The sequence below is a fragment of the Nuphar pumila genome, chromosome 6, assembly GCF_984573655.1.
Source record: "Nuphar pumila chromosome 6, dmNupPumi1.hap1.1, whole genome shotgun sequence".
Classification (NCBI taxonomy): Eukaryota; Viridiplantae; Streptophyta; class Magnoliopsida; order Nymphaeales; family Nymphaeaceae; genus Nuphar; species Nuphar pumila.
The window spans coordinates 120050599-120072763 of record NC_143254.1 but is presented as its reverse complement, the minus strand read 5'-3'; the positions used below and the strand labels follow the sequence as shown (position 1 = coordinate 120072763).

The 22165-nt window shown below is 33.9% G+C and overlaps 1 protein-coding gene across 1 annotated transcript in view; it reads right to left on the bottom strand.

Moving 5' to 3' along the window:
- The window catches only part of HK1 (histidine kinase 1), a 66943-nt gene continuing 44778 nt past the window's right edge, over nucleotides 1-22165 (bottom strand). Inside the window, exons 9-13 of the mRNA XM_090009673.1 lie at nucleotides 21985-22054; nucleotides 18966-19008; nucleotides 13262-13402; nucleotides 9934-11412; nucleotides 1-291 (exon numbers count right to left, since the gene is read on the bottom strand). Coding sequence (XP_089865799.1) covers nucleotides 1-291; nucleotides 9934-11412; nucleotides 13262-13402; nucleotides 18966-19008; nucleotides 21985-22054 — 2024 coding nt within the window. The remainder of the gene's footprint in view (nucleotides 292-9933; nucleotides 11413-13261; nucleotides 13403-18965; nucleotides 19009-21984; nucleotides 22055-22165) is intronic.

The following is a 22165-nucleotide window of genomic DNA, read 5'->3' as shown; positions in this document are numbered from 1 at the left end:
TCATTCCGATGGCCGGATGAGTGGGGAAGGGAGGGACGAGGGCGAGGGTTTTCCACACGTCGATAACGTACGATGAACTGAATGGTTCTTCGTTAGGGAGAGGATGGTGGAAGCCATGAGGTTGGTGTCGATGGGCTTGGTGAGGTAGGCGTCCATCCCCACATCCAGGCACTTGGCTTCGTCGGAAGACATGGCGTGCGCCGTCAGCGCCACGATCGGGATGTGCTTTCCGGTCACCGCCTCCGACGCTCGGATCGCCCTAGTCGCCTCGTACCCGTCCATCCTCGGCATCTGCATGAATGCATTTAAATATCTTCAATTCATATTCATCTGATGGCAGCCAGGTAACAGAAACAACCAAATAAGGGAGTTTCTTGAATAGAGGAGAGGATGATATGTTTGAATCAGTGAATGGGCATGTTCCTTTTCCATGCCAGATGCAACATCTGAATTCAAGGGATGGGCATCCAAATCGGCATTTTGGGCTGTCAATGTTTCACTTAAAGTCGCCTCATAAACAATATAACATTCTCATGTAAAAATTTACATGAAGAAAGCGTACATTGTTCCGACTACTGAATTTATATTCTGCCTATGTAACTAAGTGTGCAACTATATGATAAGTAGTACAGACAGAAAGAAAGAAAGCATTTGCTTTTGTCATGATGCCTGTTGTATAGTACAGCTGTCAATCAATAAGAAGATACAAATGAATGGATGAAGAAAGAGAGAAACGTATCAGCTTTTTTACTTGTGTACTATTTATTGAGTTTGAGGAGGGATGTCATGCGTTTGAATTGTTGACACCCCATTACCTTTCTAATTATCTATCTAAGGTTGGGCTCTGACAGTATCAATTCATTGCTTAAGGAGATGGTAAAAAACAATTACCAGAGGTTACATCTGGAGACCCATCCAGTGGGTTGTCTTCCTGCTGAAATTCTCTTTCCAGATCTATCAGGATCTTGTTTCTTCAAGCAATGTTGCTATCGTCTTCTAATTTCCTCTTGAAAGCCTGCACAAAGAGCAGTTCTTCCCTTGATAAAACTGTTCATATCTTTCTTTCTTCTCTTCCATATTCTGACACTCAAAACAAAATGATCCTACTCAGTATCTTGTCACTAGGTTTTCTTTTGCCTAGAATTTCTTCTAAGATCAAATTGATTATCAAGTTTCTGACTACAAATGATGATGCCCCTGCAGAGTGTACACGGACTGATGGTTTTTTTATGGTGCTGAAGGAAGCATCGTGGAATGACAAAAGGCCATCACATGGATGGAATGATTAGGATATGTTTGCTTAAGTTAATGATTTTGTTAGATGCCAAGAGCGAGCATGCAAGTGTGCAAGAGCCTTTGTACTTCTTGCATGATGGCATTTGTTATATGATAGGTTTCCTGATGGTATGGTTGCTTGATAGGGAACAACTGTATTTGAATCGGTGCAGTTAGATGCTTCTTATCTGCACTAGATGAGACATGCGGTTTCCAAGTGGGAGAGTTTCTTGGACAGGAGGGAGGATGATAAATTTGAATAAGCAAAGCTGGATTTTCCTTATCTATGCTATATGGGACATCTGAATTCAAGGGATGGACATCCAAATTAGTGTGTTGTGCTACTCAGTGTTTCAGTCGGTCACCTCATAAAGAATATAAACATTCTCATGCAGAAATTCACATGGTAAAACCTTTTGTCGATCTGATTATTGCATTTGTATTCTGCCTATTTAAGTGTGCATCTATATGATAAGAGGTACAAAAGAGAGAAAGCATTTTCTTTTTGGCATGATGTTTGTTGTATAGCACAGCTGTTACAGAACAGGAAGATATAAATAAATATATGAAATGAGGATGAAGGGCTGATTGGTTTTTGCTTTTTCTCTTTGTCAAGTTTGAAAAAGGATGGACATGTGTTTGAATTGTTAACACTATTGACTTTCTACTTATCTACCTAAAGGTTGGGTTATGAAAATACCAATTTGTTGATTAAGAAGATAATATATAAAAATTACCAATGGAATGCATCTGGAGACCAATCAAGTGGGTTGTCTTCTTGCTGAAGTTCTATTTCTAGATCTATCAGGCTCTTGTTTCTGGAAGCAATGTTGCAACATTTGTCTAATTTCCCCCTTGAAATTTTACTCAAAGAGCAGTTCTTCCCCTGATAAAACTGTCCATATCTTTCTTTCTCCTCTTCCATATTTTGACACTCTCAAACAAAATGATCCTACTCAGTATCTTGGTGGTGCTCCTTTTCCATTTTTTCGTGAATTTCTTTTAAGGTCAAGTTGAAATTATCAAGATTCTTACTACAAATAACGATACCCCTGCAGAAAATATGTAGACTGAAGTTTTTTAGCTGGTACTGAAGGAAGCATCATGGAATGACAAAAGGGCATCATATGTGTTGGGTGAATAGGATTTGTTGGCTAAAGTTAATGATTTTGATTGGATGCCATGAGAAAGCATGCAGACGCCAAAGAACCTTTATACTTCTGGCATTTGTATATGAGAGGATTCCTATTAGTTGGGTTGCTTGAACAATAGCGAGTTAGATGTATTTGAATCGGTGAAACTACATGCACCTTGTATGCATGAGATTGGGTATGTTGTTTCCAAATTGGAGAGTTGCTTGAACAAGAGGGAGGATGATAGACTTTGAATTCATGAAGCTACATTCTCCTTATTCCCAAGAGGTGATATCCATGAAGAAACAAATGGGGAAAAGGGAAGAGCAGAAGAGAGTAGAGAAGGAAAGGAAAAGAAAGAAAGAAACCAAAATGAAGAGATGATCACAGGGCTGTGATATGTATTATGCAAAATAAAGGCACTCTCCAATGCATTGGATCACTTATTGGACCCATATGGGGGGTGTTTTTGTGAAGAATCTTCTAGATTAAGTGAGTTGGAAAAGAAAGAAAATGAGAAAAAAAGAGAGTCAAAGATCCCTCGTAGTGGAAGGATATCCACAGGATATTCTTCCCACTACCCCACTACACCACTAACCCACCCCCTTGGGTCGATCTCCCCTCTCTCGCTCCCTTGAGAGGAATCTTCTAGAAACTTCTAGAAGATTCCCTCTCCACTCACATTGGCTATAAAAAGCCCTCCCCCCCCTCACTCTCTCAATCGGTACTCTCTCTCCACGCATTTTGGAGAGAGGTGCTCTCTCTCTTCTGCCAATTTCTCCCTCCTCCCCTCTTTGCGGATTTTTGGTTGGGATTATTAAGCTTCTTCTTTTCACGATTTTGGGAGCAGCCTCTAATTAGGCTCTCCCTAAATGCACGAAATTTGAGGTAGCTCTCAAAGGCTGGAGCTCACTACTTTATTGGAGGAAGCCTTGCCATTGGAAAGAGCTCCCTGTTAAAATATGTGTACTCGTACACATATATGTATGTTGAAATATAATCCTTAAATGTATATATATATATTTATATATATATATAAATATATATATTTTCTCTTCCTAAAATACCCTCAAGGGTATTCTTGTAATTTGTCATTTTACGCATATTCCAATTGGAATATGCATTGTAATATTTCTTTTATTTTCTGTTTTTTAGTTTTTTATTTTTTGTTTTTTCGTACCATATTGGGGGCCTCCCAATAGAGACGTTGGGAGCCCCCAACGGTCACAAATGTGACCGTTGGGGGCTCTCCAACATCTCCTTTGGGAGCCCCCAAGGTGGTCCCTTTGAGAGTGTATAAATAGGGGCTCTCCCCTTGGTATTTACTACTCCTTTAGAGGAGCTTTTGCTCCAAGTAATGGGTGTTACACCCTTCCTCTTTTCAATAATATCAACTTATGCCTTATAGGCATTTTTTGCCCCTTTGTGGGTTTATGTGTTAGCACATTATGTGCTTGTGTTTTCCCCTTTAGTGGGTATATTCGCACTTCATGTGCATGTGTATTGGTTCATTATTGAACCTAATATATTCAAAACCGTTTCCTTACATGGTATCAGAGCAAGGTTACGATGGGGTTGTCTCTTGGTGCAACGGAAAACGTGGTGCTCAAGAAATGGTGAAGTATTCATTGTTGCTTTCTTTTTTAGAAGTTTTCGGTATGTATCTATTTTCTTAACATATTATGCATTATGAAACTATTTTTCTTGCACATTTAGTGTTTTTGATAGTTGAATCATTTCCTTTCACATTTCGCGTGTTCGTATATTTTAAAATATCTCCTTTTGAATTTGGTAAACTTGTTTATTGTCCAAATATATAATTCTTGGTTATATATTTATCGATTCCTCATCACATATAATAGTAATTTATGTTTTGCAAAATTGTTTTTCAATTATGTGAGATTTATGATTTTTCCATAAGAATTTCGTGATTAACCTATAAGTTAACTTTTTATATATGATTTCTTGCTAAATTAATGATCTTTGCTTAAAAACTCTTGTGTATGGTTTTTAGTGCATTTTTTTGTGAAAAAAAAATATTTTGATATAATTCTTGTATGAGAATTTCTCACATCTAAATCTTTGTAGTTTACTTTTTTATGAACCCTAAGTAGTTCTTGTTAATGATAAATATTTATGAACTCCTAAAAGTCTCTCAATGGTTTTGGTTTATTTAAAGAATTTTGAAAAATTATTTGTGATAAATATGTTGTATGAACCATTGTGTTCATTAGGAAAGATCTTTTAAAAATCTTCTCACACTATATAGAATGCATAGTGTATCTATTGCATCCTTTGGTATAAAAGATTTCATTAATTTTTGATTTTTCTTCTAATAATGCAACTTTATAAACATGTTTGTTTATATTTTTCACATAAGGTTTCAAAACCTCTTGATTGTATCTCTAAGGATGCCTACATTAGCCATAATATGGTCGTCTTTGTCTTAAATTGCATTTATCAAGCATATAATTGCATAATTAAAAGCTTGAGTCTCAAGCAATTGTTCTTTTTATTCAATACATGCATTATTGCATGCTTACTACTTTTACGCTTTTTTGCGTATTTTGTTCAAGTGTTGTGAGAGTGTTTGTGAACACTTCTTTTATAAAGTATTCATGCTTGTATGCGTATTGTCTTTCCATAGACAATTTTACATGGTATTGTCTCTTCGTAGACATTTTTACTTCTTGGAGCTTTTGTTCTCCATTCTTCTCAATAAAATTCTTTATATTTTGTATGCCTTTGTGCATTTGAGTTTCTTTATTGTACCTTCGTGTACATTTGTTCTAAGTGTTCTTGTGCATTTCTGCACATTGGTGGTGTTGTGCTTATCGCACACTTTATCTCCTTTTTGAGATATTTTCACATTATGGAGCTTTTGTGCACATTTCTTTTGGTGAAAGTGTAATGAATTTAGATATTGATTCTTTTGTCGAATCATTATAAAACATTGTAAGCGCTTATGGCACTTTGTACGTTTCCGCATATCTCATCACAATCAAAGAATATTAAAATTTGTTGTATGTGATTTAATCCCAATTCTATAAATTTTCAAGTATTTTTTGAATATCTTTTCCTTGGATATTGTGTTAAAGCTCTCTTTGCGAACCATTACGGTTCTTGTGATATCTTTGTTAAAAGCTTGATTATCTTCTCTTGATTATCCCAAGATGATTTTTTTATGTCATTATGTTTGTTGAAAAGGTATTTTTGCCTTTTATGACACTTATTTTATCCATCACAAGTTGTTATATGATGCATCAATCCTTTTATGGCCTTATTGTTATATTAGAGATGGTTGTTGAGGTGAGTTATAGGCACCTTATGTCATTTTAGATTGTCCACTTGCCATATTAAAGATGATTGTTGAGGTGAGTTATGGGCACCTTGGGAACTCTAAAATGATTTGTTATATGATCTCTAATTATGAGTGTGTCACTCATTTTTCCTCTTTTGGCCATTGATCTAGTGGATGCTCTCATTTATATGTAAATGTGATGGATATATGAAACCTTAAATGTTTTAAGGTATATTAAAATCAAGGTTTTTGGGATTATTGAATCTTATGAGTGCATTTGCACATTTGTGATTTCGTGTTTTGTGCTTTTGTGCACAAGTGTTCCAAGTGTTCTTGGTGTGTGTATATTTACACATTTATTCCAAAATGTTATTGTTATGGGTATTCTTTTTAAAAGGAATATTATTTTATTGATTCAAGGTTTTATTTATATGTTCGTCATTACAAGTTTTATTGCCTCGAAAGTCTTCTCCTTTTATGCCCCTTATCTAAGTGTCATCATATGTATACAAGACATATTATTACACCTTTGTGTGTTGGTAGCCCTTTGTTGGTTTTTGTTCTCTTGGTCTAGTAGCTGAACACACTTGTCTTGAGTGTTATTATATGTAGACAAGGCACGTTGATTCACACCATGTGTGTGATTTTAGTCCATGTTGGCATTTGTGTCCTTGTTCTAGTCGCTGCAATGTATGCCCATGGTTGACTTCTTTCACTCATTTCAAGTGCCATTTTATGTAGACAAGAGATGTATTGTGTTTTAGCCCATGGTTGGCTTGATACTCTTGTTCTAGTAGCTGAACATACTTGTTTTTGAGTGTCTTTTTACGTAGACAAGAGATGCTTTTGGTCCATGTTGGCATGTATTCTCTTGTTCTTGTCGTTGATACACTCATTTCAAGTATTATTACATATAGACAAGATGTATTTTTACACACCTTTGTGTGTGTCTTTTGGCCTTTAATGACATTATGGTTATGTTCTTGTTCTAGTAGCTTATACACTTGATTTGTAGGTTTTTGAGGACTAATGAGGTATTTGCTTGTAGTGGATGAACTACTATTGAAAATTACAAAATTTCATTCATAACTTGTGTTTTTAGATACAAGTGAATCATATCTATGATATGTTTTTAAATCAAATTGATATTTTAGCATTTAATCTATATATTAAGTGCTTACAGTTTTTCGGCCACTTTTGTATTTGATATGCAAAATGAGTCTTTTGTATCAAATGATATTCATTCTTGAATCTTGGGTGGATGTTTTAATATACTTAGTCAAATCATGCTTCTTATATATGACATTTGATTGACATAAATCTTCTCCCTAAAGATGTGAAAAACTCTATTGTTGATCTATGCGTGTTAAATATACCTTTATAAAGCCCCTCTTATTGAAGCTCATATTCGTCAAACCTTTTGAACATTTGTATCCGTGTTCATTTTGACTAAAGTATGTTTGGAGCATGTTCATTAATGATTTTTTTAAGTGTTAATTCATTTTATGATAGTATATGCATATGCTCATTATGGCCTTTTAGACTCTCATTCAATAAAGCACATGTAGCTTATGCCTCTTCGTAGGCTTATTGTGGTGTCCCTTAGTGGACCGTTTTGTTATTCCCCATTATGGGGTTGTGTTTATCCAATGTTGGACCTTATGAATGCATTATGCATTTTTGCAATTCGTTTTCGCTCACTATTTAACATGATATATGATTTTGAAACCTTGGTTTTCTAAATTTTCTTTTCATGCTAAAGTAGTTATCCTATCATATGCTTCAAATTTCTATGCATAAGTTATAATTTTGCACCTTGTTAGGAATGTTCCATTTGAGTAAAGTGCAAATATATTTTTTACTTGTTCTTTGTTGTTATTCCACAGGATCTTGGAGATAGGATAAAAAGAAGTACCCTGGATGGATCGGGAAATGTGTTCACTATTAGAAGGCAATTGGAGGAAGGCATTTTCAAGTTTCAATAACATCCTTACCGAAGCCTCTTGGAGTCTTGCGACTTTTTTCAATCTTTTCGTTTCCCCGCAAAGATTGAGGGGGGGTGTTAAAATATGTGTACTCGTACACATATATGTATGTTGAAATATAATCCTTAAATATACATATATATATTTATATATATATATATATATATAAAGATACATATACATATATATGTATACGTATCTCTATTTATATATATATATAAATATATATATTTTCTCTTCCTAAAATACCCTCAAGGGTATTCTTGTAATTTGTCATTTTACGCATATTCCAATTGAAATATGCATTGTAATATTTCTTTTATTTTCTGTTTTTTAGTTTTTTATTTTTTGTTTTTCGTACCATATTGGGGGCCTCCCAATAGAGACGTTGGGAGCCCCCAACGGTCACAAATGTGACCGTTGGGGGCTCTCCAACGTCTCCTTTGGGAGCCCCCAAGGTGGTCCCTTTGAGAGTGTATAAATAGGGGCTCTCCCCTTGGTATTTACTACTCCTTTAGAGGAGCTTTTGCTCCATGTAATGGGTGTTACACCCTTCCTCTTTTCAATAATATCAACTTATGCCTTATAGGCATTTTTTGCCCCTTTGTGGGTTTATGTGTTAGCACATTATGTGCTTGTGTTTTCCCCTTTAGTGGGTATATTCGCACTTCATGTGCATGTGTATTGGTTCATTATTGAACCTAATATATTCAAAGCCGTTTCCTTACACTCCCCTCTTTCATTCACGATTTTGGGAGTGACCTCTAATTAGGCTCTCCCTAAATCCACAAATTGAAAGAAGCTCTCTAGGGAGGGGATCTCACTCTCTCTAAATCCACGTTTGTGTATTTTCCTATTTCTACACACACTACAAGGAAGGGATTCTTACACTAACCTCATAGAGTTTGTAGAATACTAAAATATATATTTAGGGGTCTATGCCTATGTGAATACATGGAGTTTTGTAAATTATTAAATTAGGCATATGATAATTTTGTAGATCCTACATGCATGTGTTGATTTTTAGAATATGCATGTGTATGATTTTTAGAATATGCATGTGCATGATTGTTAGATTATGCATGTGCATGATTTTTAGATTATGCATGTGTATGATTTTTATAATATGCATGTGCATGATTTTTAGAATATGCATGTGTTGATTTTTAGAATATGCATGTGTATGATTTTTAGAATATGCACGTGTGTGGTAACTATGGTTTTAGAATATACATGGGTATGATTTTTAGGCCCTCTTGGAATCAGATATTATGTATCCATAGCTCTTCATAACATCCACTTCAATTGGTGTTTTTTCATGAAAAACAGACATGAGATAACAAAATAAAAAATTTCACTAAGATTTCAAATGGCTGTCCGAATTCCAATTGATTATGTTTTGCTTCTTCTTGGAGAAACACGATCAAACAATTCCCAACCATGGTCATTGTGGATCACATCATCCATTAGGATACTAAAGGAACTCCAGATATTTGATATTTTTTTCTTTGAATGAGATTTCAGTTCCAGCTATTGTTTCATTAGATATCTTACAACTAGATTCCTTCTTTTCTCTAATTTAGTTTCTCCACCACCATAAACCCTATTTTCCTTGGTAATACCTCAATGATAAATGGGATTTAGAAACTGATCACCAGGCAGGTATGAGAAATGAAAACATTACAAATCACATAGTAGAGCAATTAACAAGAAAGGAAAAAGATTGGAAGCATGGGTAGTTTAGATACTTTTCTTATTTTCTGGAGTTAGCTAAATAATTGCAGTGTCAACTAATGCCATCATGCTAATTCCAGCATCTCAAGAACTAAAGAACTTATTATGAAACGTGACAAAATCCTACAACTTGTCATATAAGGTGATTTATTTAAATGAGTTGGAATCTGGAAGAGGAGCAAAACCATACTACTAATGAAGAATTTGAAGAGTCATCTGCACCAATGTTGGAAAGGGGCCCAATGAATTTAAGGAATGGAAAGCATAGATACAAAAGCCAAGCTGCCCTTCAGTACAAAAATAATATAATCAACAGCAAATATGGTGATGGATTAAATTATGGTGATTTATGTTCACAGGTTGCATTAAGCAGAGACAAAATCTGCAATTGAAGTTACAAATTAAAATCAGTTAGTGAACATGTACTAGATAAATGCACTGTCATAAATAGGTTTTATGCATCCTGAGTTATGAAAGAACTTATTCCATTAGAAAAAGTTTGTACCTGACAATCCATGAGGATCAGATCGAATGGTTCAATCTTCTCGTCTTGCATTTGGACTAGAGTGACAGCAGCATTCTGAGATAGACTGCATCTTTTATATTTTTCTGCATTCAAAATGTGTTCTAGAGCATGTACTGCCTGTACTCCATCTCCCACTGCTACAACTGTGGCTCCCAATTTTTCAAGCATTATGGTTGCAACTCTCCTTAGTACTGCTGTATCTTCTGCAAGTAATATATGTAGTCCTTCAAGAGTTTTCTGATTGGGGATGTCCATAATTGGAGTTACACTTCTTTTTCTAGGATCATCATGCTCTACATGCATTTTTCCAGGGGTTATACTTCCACTGTCAAACTCTATTAGTTCTGTTTGTTGCTTTGTGGTGTTTCCATCATTTGAGGTGGAAGTAGCTGATCCTGTTCCATGGTAAAATAATTTCTCGTTCAACTCATCATTGTCATAAGATTCCAATATCTTCTTGCATGGACGTGCTTCATTATATGATAGTCTAACGAGGCCTTTTCTCTCATAAGCCATTGAAGAACTATATTGATTTTGATGTTCTTCTGGTTGTAAAAGCTCTCCTGAATTCACTTTTTTAATGTTATTGGGATGGCTATAGTTCTTAACCAGACTTCCTGTGCCGCAGTCATAGGAATAATTATCAGGATTAAAACAGACTGTTGAGGCTTCTATTGCATGGTTGAATTTCATCATTTTTGCAGGTTTTTGAAGTGCATTATCTAGCTGCTTTGCATGGGCTGGCGATGCTTCTGCTGAACAATTGTCAAGTGATTGATATGAGTTAGGAGATCCATCTTCTAACTTTCCTTTATTTTTAGACACACTTAAGGTTTCTTCATCAGGCATATCTGAATCATCTGACTGGGCCACATCAGAAAAAGGACCCATCTCAACACAGTTTTGTGAATCATCATGTGCCCTTGAGAAGTGTCGAGCATTGGTTCCACTAACAGCTTCCAATATTTGAACCAGTTTTGATTTATATAACGGCCTATTGACCATTATTAAATAACCCTTCCTTCTGAGTTCCATCTTTAATATATTGGGGGTGTTATGGCTAATCACCCATGCAAAGACTGCCTTGTGACCATATTTATCTAGAAAGTCTAGTTGCTCCTTCCATTTGCCTGAACTTATGTCCAGCAATCCTGTATCAACTACAACAATAAGATCTAGTCTCAAAGTATTTTCGAGATTATGGTTCCATGGAAGTGTAATAGTGGAACTTTTACATTTTGAGCATTCTATTATGTCAAGGCATTTCTGGTCAGACTGATTCTCCATTTTCATGTAATGGTGCATATCTATAGAAACCGTGCCCTTATCTGGATAAAATTTGTCAAGAATTTCTGTTAATTTGTTCCAGCCAGATGATTCACATGTGTGTATGCCATGGCCCTTCAGCCACTGGGACATGGTAGATCTACCCATGCTGCCTTTTACTGCAAGTAGTACCTGCAAATTGATAATGAAAAGCTGAGAAAAAGCAAGATATTCCTGGTCACAGGCATCAGATGAGAAGAGACAATTTCTTTGAGATGTGGATGTTATTGTTATGTCACAAATTGATAAATTGAACATTTTCTAATCATTTCATTGGTTTCTGCATACATGTTCATCTCCAGCAATTGCTTACTTTTTAAATTACATTTTGCGTTCTGATTTATAATGTTAATCTGGGCTGCTGGACGCTAGATGAACTCTATGGATACCTTATGATAATAGTTGACTAGGATTGAAGAAACCCTTTGTTCAATATATTTGTCATTCTTGGGAGACAAACAATTGTGAGGCAAGCCACTCATACCGTTGTGCTCAAATTTGAAAAAAGTAACATACCGTTGCGTTCGGCATTTCGAGACGCATCCAACGACATATTACACAAATATCAAATTCCGAAATTCACCAGAAAATAACCCAAATTTCGCTTGAATTTAAAGGTCAAAAATAAAACTCTTTCTTACGCTTCGATTGGCTCGTCTCGACCTTGTCGACGAGACCTTGGCCAAGCCCAGACTTAGAAGCATTAGTTAAAAATCGAGGTTTAAACGATTTTTCTCTCAAACTTAGCCAAATTTTCGAAAAACCAGAAAAATGACTAAGTATGAAAATACATGATATTACAATGCACAGGAAAACAAAAGAAAGATCCATTTTGACCATTACCGAATGGATTCACCTGAACTGTCCCATTCTTGACTTGACCCAAGTTGGTATAAAATCAAAGTGCAGGTTTAAAGTGCTAACCAGTTTGTGCCTTGAATTGGATGCAGATTTTGATGTCCCAAACTAGAATAACCCCATATCAGGCCCAACTTAAAATTTAGCTAAAACATATATTTTTTCCTATGTGTCTGGTTTTATATACCATACATAAAATAATAACATTATATGAAGTTATTATGATATGTTGTTTTAAACATTAAGATAGTAAATAAACAATAGTAAGATTAAATATATAAGATCATGAAGAAATTGGAAACTTTTTATTTATTTATCAATAGATGTGAGGTTCTTATGCTAGTAAAATAAACATGACTCAAATCCAAAACCTGCTGGTATTGACCAGACTTGTGCCAGACCTGATTTTGACCCAAGCTGGCCTGAACATGGTTGGGTCGATAAGTGCTTCGTACTCAATTGAGTTTAACCTGGCTTTACCTGATCCTGAGCAATACCCCCAACCTGACTAGAACCCTACTTCACTCCACCCATTGCCAGCCCTGACTGGAATCGGTTCATGACTACGGTGTGTTCAGGTTTAGGTTAGGTCCATAAACTAAATTAATGGTGGTGGGATTTAGTCCAAAATATATACCATAGGGTCTTATCTGCTAAGAAACACTTAACTGAGAAAGAAGATTAAATAAGAAATCCTAACAACCTTTTCCTTTTTCTGGGTATAAGAGGTTATTTTCAGAGAAGGTGGACAATCAGAATTCAGTTTTATGGTAATCTTATTTACAGTTCAAGTTCTATGATTTGAAACTTTATCAGCACCACATTTGCACACATGCTTATCATTTAGATGCTTTCTATTGAGGTTCTGTAGTCATTCATACTAGAACATTCACAACATAAGAGAAAAGCAAAAGGGAAAACATGCACACACATACAGTCTGGTGTTTTCCCATTGTGGAATCGTAAAACAAGAGAAATCTAGAATAAATGAAATAAAGACAAATAACAACTCAAGCTGATTATCTTAGTCTGCAGTTGCAACTTGATAAAACCTTGAAAGAATCAGGCCACCCATAAAATGTTATCAACATTTAATCTAGAGGTAAAGCTCATGTTTGCTCACCATCATACTTCTATTTTCAAGTTTTATTGAGCAAGTCTGGCGCATGCTTTCTGTAGGAGCATTCAAGACTAGGTATAGTTGTATCAAAGTCCCTGGGCCTTTCTTTTTGACAACTTTGATTTCTCCACCCATTTTCCTTACCTGGAATATTCATCCTATTAGATGGAAAAAGCAATGCTAAAAATATGGAGACAGCATAAGGTGTTAGTGACACCAAATTGAAAGGAGAAATATATGCTTATAGATGTTAAGTGTTTTATTTGACACCAACTTCCAAACAAGCACCAAGGAAATGAATGAAGAAATGAAGCTTCATATAGCAGGATAGAATGAAATAACTCCAGGCAACACAAACTTTTAGTCTTGATCGTTTCATGTGACCCAATTCATTTTATTTTTTCCCTTTTTTCAGCATGGATGCTTTCATATCAATTCAGATAAAGTAATAGTATGGTCATGGTTTTGTGCCACAAAGGTCACAGGAATATGATCACGAAATGGGAATTGACATCCAGGTATCATTTTCAAGTTCAAGTAGAGTGTTTGTGTTGGTGTTGGTGTTGTTAAGATGAATATACTATTTTTGTACTATTTCATATGTATATAATACATATATATATATTATATTGTACTTAAGTCAACTTAAGTTGACTTTGACTGGCCATTGGAGGCTAGTCCAACTGCTAGTAAGTCTCCTTACTCTCTCTTCTCTCCTTTTTTTTCTTTATAAATTGTGGGTGTGTGTATGTGTGAAGGTTGAGAAAGTGAAGGGTAGATTTAGGTTCTTGATGAGTGTTTTGTAGTGTGGTTCTTTGTATCTTTGAATTTTATTCTTAATGAAATTATTCATTCATAATACTTGTGTTCCATTTTTATTTCTTATGGTGAGCTTGTATTCAAATACATTATATTTTGGTTCTTGATTTTTATTTTAGCTAGAGTACATCAGGATCCGTGCCATTTCGTTACATGGTATCAGAGCGAGACATCGTGGTCTTAGAAAAGATTGGTATTAATGAATGGTATGGATTCAAGGACTTCGTATGTATCTTTGGATTTTTTATTTTCATATGTATGGTAGGTGTTTTAAAAGGGTTATATTAAAAATAAATGTTTTTTTTAAAATTAGAATATTTAGAAATTGTTGTCTTTTGATATATGAAATATATGTTTTAGATTATGGATATGTATAATTATATTTTGCAAAAATATATGGTTTCTTAAAGTCTTATATGTGCTTCATGATTTGCAAAATTATATTTTTTGTATGTCTCTTAACGTATGTGTATACATGGATTATCTTTAGGATTTTTAATATATCATGATGTTTCTTTGGTGATTTTAATTATGTGACCTGACATGGATTTTAAGATATATTGTTTGAACCAGAGTTAGTGAAAGCTTCTTAGATAGGTGGGAAGCTCACTTCCCGCAAACTTGCTTCGGAAGCGCGATACTCCTCGCTTTCGAAACTTGATGAGAACCTCAATTCCTCCATGCTTCTCCTATACTTTCCACACGCTTCATCTATTCTTCTTATATGTTCTTTTACTTAACTTTTCTTGTTTTTTATGTGTTTTCTCTCACTCTTCTCACTCACTTCCATGTGCTTTCTCTAAATTGGTTGTCATCATTTTTAGATTTTGTTAAAAATGTAATTCTTACACTAAAAAAACATAAATTTAATATTTGTCACTTTTATTTTAGTTTTTATTCGTGTTTCATTTTGATTCCCATTCAATTCTTTTTTTTTTATTCCTTGCTTCCCACTTCCTATACATTTTAAAATGCATCGCTTCTTGCTTCTGCTTCCTAGTCTGACAATCTTGATTTGAACTCCATGATTAAGATTATGAATCTTAGATTTTTTTTTGTATGGCATTGTCATTGGTTATAATGTAGATGTTTTCTATAGGTCCTTCTATCATCATGTGAATGTGTTATTCCATGTATGTTTGAGTAATATCGCTCTATTTTAAAATATCTTATTAAGTAAAATTATTCTCAAGATCAATGGCTTGTGTTTATGCTTCTTATTGAGCATTTTATGAAAGAAACTTATATTTTTAGACTCTTGTATGCTTATTGTTTAGTACTTAGTAGCTTTATGTACTTTTGCCCATTGGTGGCTTATAGTTTTGAGTGCTTGTGCTCTTTTGTAAACCTTAGTGGTTTCTTTCTTGTGTATTAATATTTCATTGCATGCTTCTTATAGATTTTATATTTGTTGCATTGTGATAAAATTTCTTGTATGACATATGTAGGTTCATGGTTGGTGATAGTTATGTATGTTATTAAACTTCTATATAGCTCTTTGTGAATCTCTATATGTTTGCTATCAATTGTCTCATAGTAGATTTATGATTTAGATCTAGCTTCTTAGAAGCTATTCTTTAATAAGATCATATATTCTTGTCTCTTATTGAGATTTATTAGATCCTTTTTAATGTGATGTATTGAGATTTCTTAGCGCACTTGTTCCTTGATTGATGAATTTATGATTCCATTATCTTTTGAAGGATACCCAAACTTCATGATTTTATCTCCTCTATGCAGATTGCTTATATTGGGCATGATCCTTGTCCATTATTTGCTTGTTTAAGTTTGTGAAAATTATCATGAGACATCTTGTGTTGCATATAATTGCACTTATTTCTAAATTTTTATTAAACTTTATTTGAAATTGTGTCTTTCAAATCGTTTTTTGTATTTGAACTCACCTTATTTGAAATTGATCTTTTCGTGAGTTCGTTATCGTCGTACTATGGCATTTGTTTGTCTATCACAAAATTTTATATAATGCATCATTTCTTTTTGGCCATGTTGTTCGGTCAGAGTTAGCCGTTGAGGTGAGTTATGTGTGCACCTCAAGTCATCTTATTAGTCCGTAATTATCAAAGTTTATGAGTGTTATATTGACACTTGTCATGGATTTGATTGATAGTTGATTGGTCTCTAGATCCATGTTTTTGTTGAACCAGAGTTGTTTGTTAAGGTGAGTTGTATGCACCACCTCTGTTTTATCAGTTTAGATTGCCGGCTTATAGTTTGGCTCTAATTGACGGTTGTTTGATCTCTAGTTCTGTGAGTATATTGTATCATTCATTTGTATATTTGGCCATTGTTATTATGAATGGTTATAATTATGTTTATCTGTGATGGCTATCTATTTTTTTGAAACCATGGTGTTTTGAAAGTTTATAAAATTTAATATCTCTACCTTGATTTGCAAATCTTTTCCTTTTCTTCCTGGTGACATTAGATTGTTTTCATTACAAGCTCTCTTACTTCATGTGTTTTCGTATATTATGCCTCTTATTTAAGTATCATTTTAGGTAGACGAGATGATTTTTCAATGTGGTGAGTTATGTGCACCCATTGGTGTTACTTGCAGTTTTACAATCATTTGTGAGGTGAGGTATGTGCACCTCTTGTGGTTGTAGCTGGTTTATATTGTCAGGGAGCCTGCATTGTCGGTGCATGGTCACGAGAATGATTATTGTTGACATTTGTGTTCAGTTTCGATTACCAGTTTGTTGGTGCATGGTCACTGGTTTGATAATGGCTAACATTTGTATTGTGCTCTTGTTCTAGTGGCTGATACACTAGAATTTTGTTGGAGGTCTAGTAAGGTGATTTCTTGTGGTGGTCGAACTATTGTTGAGATTTGAATATATCATTCATTATGTTATATGAGATTTTTAAATCTCTTCATAAATTTTTTAAACTTTTTATACTCATTTGCCTTTGTATGGGAAATGGTTATTAAAATATTTTCATGTATTTTGCATTGAATATGCTTTAATTGCATGATTAAGGATATTTTAAATTTGTTCCATGTTGGTTGTCTTGCGTGTTTTGCATAAATTTAATTAATGTTTTTCTAAGCATTTGTTAATGAAAGATATATTATATTTTTTTACTTGTCTCTCTTTGTAAGTTGTTGATGTGTGTATCCATTGTGAGAGTTCATGGTGTAAGCATTTCTTGATATTTGTGGGATTTTAAATCTCTTCATATTTTTTATAAGTTGTTTTTTCTTGAAAAGTTTTCTTGTAATTGGTCCATAAGTGACTTTTTCATTGATTCTAAACTTTTGCATGATTCATTCATATATGCATTAGTGGTGTGGTTAATTGATTGATCCATGTTTGTCATATTCGTCTTTTCTTAATCTTTATTGAATGATTTGAATCATTTCTTGTATCTTTCGTTGGGTAGAAATTATTCATTCTTAAAAGAAAAGCTATCTATGAGTAATTTTAAATTTACTCTCCTTTATGAGATTTTATGATTTAAACTCTTTTGTGAGTTATTTATTCATGATATCGATGTTGTTTCAAAATCCATATTTCATACCTTTTATGCCTTAATGTGCTTTTCGTGATAGATATATGTGTGTATTGACTTTGAATAATGCATGTTTTCATGAATGTTTGAAGTGATTAATGATTTATGAACTTATCTTTGAAATATTTTATGCATGAATCTCTCCTTTTGATAATATGCAATTATGTTCTTTTATGAATTAAGAACTATGATTTCTTAAAAATTATCTATTGAGGTGAGTCTTTCAATAACTACTATGCTTGAAAAATTAATGTCGAAATTTTTTCTTACTTTAAATGATTTTGAAAAATGCTAAATTGTCTTATTAATTATTTTCTATATATTGTATTTTTTGCGTGTTTGACCATCCTCTCTCCATAATATATAACTAATATAGTTAATTTTTGAAATCTTCTTATGATATATGTGTACAGTTGAGATGTTTTGTTAGCTCTATTTACAGGTTCTCAAGTATTGATGATATTGAAGATCCTAAAGACCCTTTGTATAATGGAGCATATGTTTGAAGATCAAGAGCACCCTTTAAGGAAGCAACAAATGAAAGAACTTGATGAAGTTAATGAAAATCTTTTATCTAATGGGTTTTTTATTTGTATTTGCAAACTTACAGTAAGTCACTGTAAGTTTGAGGAGGCGTTGTTGAGATGAATGTACTATTTTGTATATATATATATGTATGTGTATGCATATACGTACATATAATATATATTTATATATATCATATATTGTATTTAAGTCAACTTACGTTGACTTTGACTAGCCGTTGGTGGCTAGTCCAATGGCTAAATATTCTAGCCGTTGGAATAGGTCAAACAGCTAGTCAAACTAGTCATTGGACCCTCTCTAGTAAGTATCCTCACTCTCTCTTTTCTCTTTTTTCTCTATAAATTATGGGTGTGTGTATGTGTGAAGGTTGAGAGAGTGATGGGTAGATTTAGTTTTTTTATGAGTGTCATGAGTGTTTTGTAGTGAGATTCTTTGTATTTTGAATTTCTTCTTTGTATTTTTGAATTTCATTCTTAATGAAATTATTCATTCATAATACTTGTATTCCATTTTTATTTCTTATGGTGAGCTTGTATTCAAATGCATTATATTTTGGTTCTTGGTTTTCATTTCGGAGTGCATCGGGATCTGTGCCATTCCGTAACAAGTGTTGCCTTCTAATAATTTTAGTTTAGAACATTATTCATTTATTTTCCTTTTTGGAACTTATAATGCACTGATCTTTACCCACATGATTTCAAGGCATTGTCACTTTTGTACAATTTCAGAGTAGATATTGCACTTTAGTTACTCACTATCCTCCATGAATATCAGACGATCAATAAAATAGTGAAAAGTTGTATCTCACAAAGGTGCGGACAATGCATAGACCAAGGCCTGTCCCTCCATACCTGAAAATAAAACAACACAGTAGAAGCACTAATAGGAGTAATTTCTTAAGTATTAAATTACTACCTATTTATTTTTCTGACAAAGTGTTTGGAATATTTAAGGGAAAAATAGCCTGTATTAGATGTTGAATGATCAAAAAGTGTGTAACACTATCTCATGTTAAAGTCCATAGCATCACATTCATGTATGATGAGTACTTCATAAAAATAGATAAGTTCAAAACATTCAATTCTATGGCTTCACTGCAAAACAATGAGCCAATGGTAAAAGCATAGATGAATTATTTTATTTGAAAGGTTGGTGATATATATATATATATATATACACACACACACACACACACACACACACACACACACACTATGAAATCTAAGATGTTATTCTCCCTTGTTAACGAGATTTAAGGGCTCTTGCCTGTATGTTTCTTAGACATGAAGGCTGTATTTACTAAAATGACTTTGTGAAGAGAGAAGTTGAAGAAAGTAACAATAGGAGGTGTTAGATGCCTTCCTGTGTGAAATCATACTGATGATGTGTTTTCAGTAAACAATTAGAATTGCATTAGCAGTATGAAAAATGAAAGGATGTCCTCGAGGGAAGACTGCTACAATGAGCTTGTTGATAGACATTGGAAAATTTACAAACGATATGTTCTTTATTATATTAATAAAGATTACAAGTGCTAGTCACAACTGCTGTGTCATTCTCTGTTGATTGTTGTGGACAGCAACTCTGTTATTCATGGTATCGGAACCATCCACAGTCTCTCTCTCCATCTCTTTAATGACTTGTGAAGCAATTCTGAAGTTCAAAACCAGAATCTCTGATGGAACTTGAACACTTGTGAAAATGTAGATGTTATAGAATGTGGATGTTATAGAAGTCACTACTGTCTGATCATCCTTTTTCCAAGCTATGTAATTTGGACTGCAAAAGGCTGTACCTTGATTGCTGTGCCTTTCTTTAGCTACAATATTAATGGAAAACTCAGAAGTTAAAGGAGTAAATTCATCAAGAGGACCCATTAAGTCATGACTAGAGAGAAAGGGGATAATTTTTCTTTCAAGTAATAAAATCGGTGAAGTGATGCTTTTCAAAGACAAGTTGGTTTTGGAAGGAAGAATGAAGAGATGTAGGTGTTGTATGAGAATTAGATGAAGTCTTTGCAAAAAAAGGACAAAAAGAAAGAAAACAGACAAAGTGGACACAATGAAAGAAAGTATAGAAGGATTGAATAGAATGAACAGAAGATGAATCTACAGAAAAGACACCTGCAGATAACATTTGCAGTGGGGTCAGCAGATGATATCAACGAATGACGTTACCTTTTTTTGAGATTAAAAAAACTGTGAGATCTGGTGTGCAACTGTGTGAACTTACACTTTTTCCTTCCTTTTCTCTATTAACTTCATTTGTTATCTCTTTTATTTTAATGGATCACAAACAAATCAAATGGGTGAATTTGTTCCATATTGATTTAAAAGAGAAAAACAAACAAGATAGAGAGTAAAAAAGACAGGCTGCGCGTGTTTCACCCAAAATGGTGGGAATATGATTTCATTTTCATACGAAATGGGTATTTTCCATCTTTAGGGAAACAGTCATAAGGTGGCATCCATGTGGGATCCATGATTTTTTCTATGAAGCAATGTGTTTCTTAAGAAAACATTATCATACCCTCCCTGTGTATCTCTTTCACATGAAAGGCTCGATTCTTGTGTCTTTCGTGCGAAAGTGGCTTCCCTTCCACATCCTTGAAACAAACAATCCCTTAGAGATAAGAGAAAAACAAAGAAATAAATAAAAGAAAGGTGATGAAGGAAGCTGTGGACTGTAATGAATGGGGATAGAAAGAAAAGAAAAGAGAATAAGGTGATGAAAACAAGGAGAGGGTAATGGCCTGATCTCACCTTAATAAGGGGTCTCCTCTATGATCTCATGAAACAACTGGAGAAGCTTTCAAAAGGCAGAAGTAGACTTTGCAGCCAAGGGAAACAATAAGATCTTCCAGTCATAGGATGGCCTTTCTATTAAAAGCTTTGGTATTTAAGTGATGTAGAAAGAGTTACAATTATGCCCTTAATCATTTATATACTACACATATAAGTATTTGAAATTAAAGTTTGCCATTAGTAAATTGTGTTGGACATGAACCCATAAGTAGCTGATGAGTGATCTATAAATGTTCTGCTTGAAAATGACAAAAAGGTTGCTGCTGCGAAGTATTACAAAACTTCCATTCTATGTATGCATAACAAACTTAACCATCTTACACACACACACACACATGTACACACACTCAGCTCATTACATTTTCTTTTTCTTGTATTTTTATTTCTTTTGTATATTGTATTTTTTCTCTCTTTGTAGGTAGCTGTTAGACTCTTCCTAACAGCTAGCTATTCCTTCTTTGTATATATAGGACCAAAGGCCTATCTTGTATTTTATGCACAGTATTTTTGCATTTTGAAGATAAATAAAACTTTATTTGTTATTCTAAGCATGTGCTCTTCTGAGCCTTATTTATTTTACTTGTGTACTTGTGAAATCTTTTGATTTTGTTTGTGAGCATTGTGCTTGTATTCTTGTGAGCGCTGTATGATTCAATGAGGATATTTGTACTTGGGACCGCTTCATTATGATTTGATGTATGGATCATCTCTGCTCATTGTATCAATACTGTTCTTTTGGTGAGCTTAAAACATTTAAAAAGTTACTTATGTAATCTTACTAGTAGGTTGTTATTTACTCTTTTTTTGAGATCCTGCGCCTGGATCTGTCTTGCTTCCACTCTTGATTTCAGTTACTATAGTCAGATGCTCCATAATATATTGGCTATTCTTGCTTCATAGTGATCATAAGTGCAAGTAAATGATTGTACATGATCAGACATTTGACCTGAACAAAAATTGGGCTACTTGAAGTATTCAAATTTATGATACAAACTGTAGAAGGATGTTAGATATTCTACATACTTTCTAGTGGTTGTTGGGTCTGCTTGCTCGAAGCTTTCAAATACTGATTCCCACTTGCTTGGATCAATCCCTGAAATATAACATGAGACTTGCCCACAATGATTCAACCTATTTGCATGGATACCATTTTCATATTTGATATGGAATATAAAATTAAAAAATCAATTTTCAGCTTTTTGAA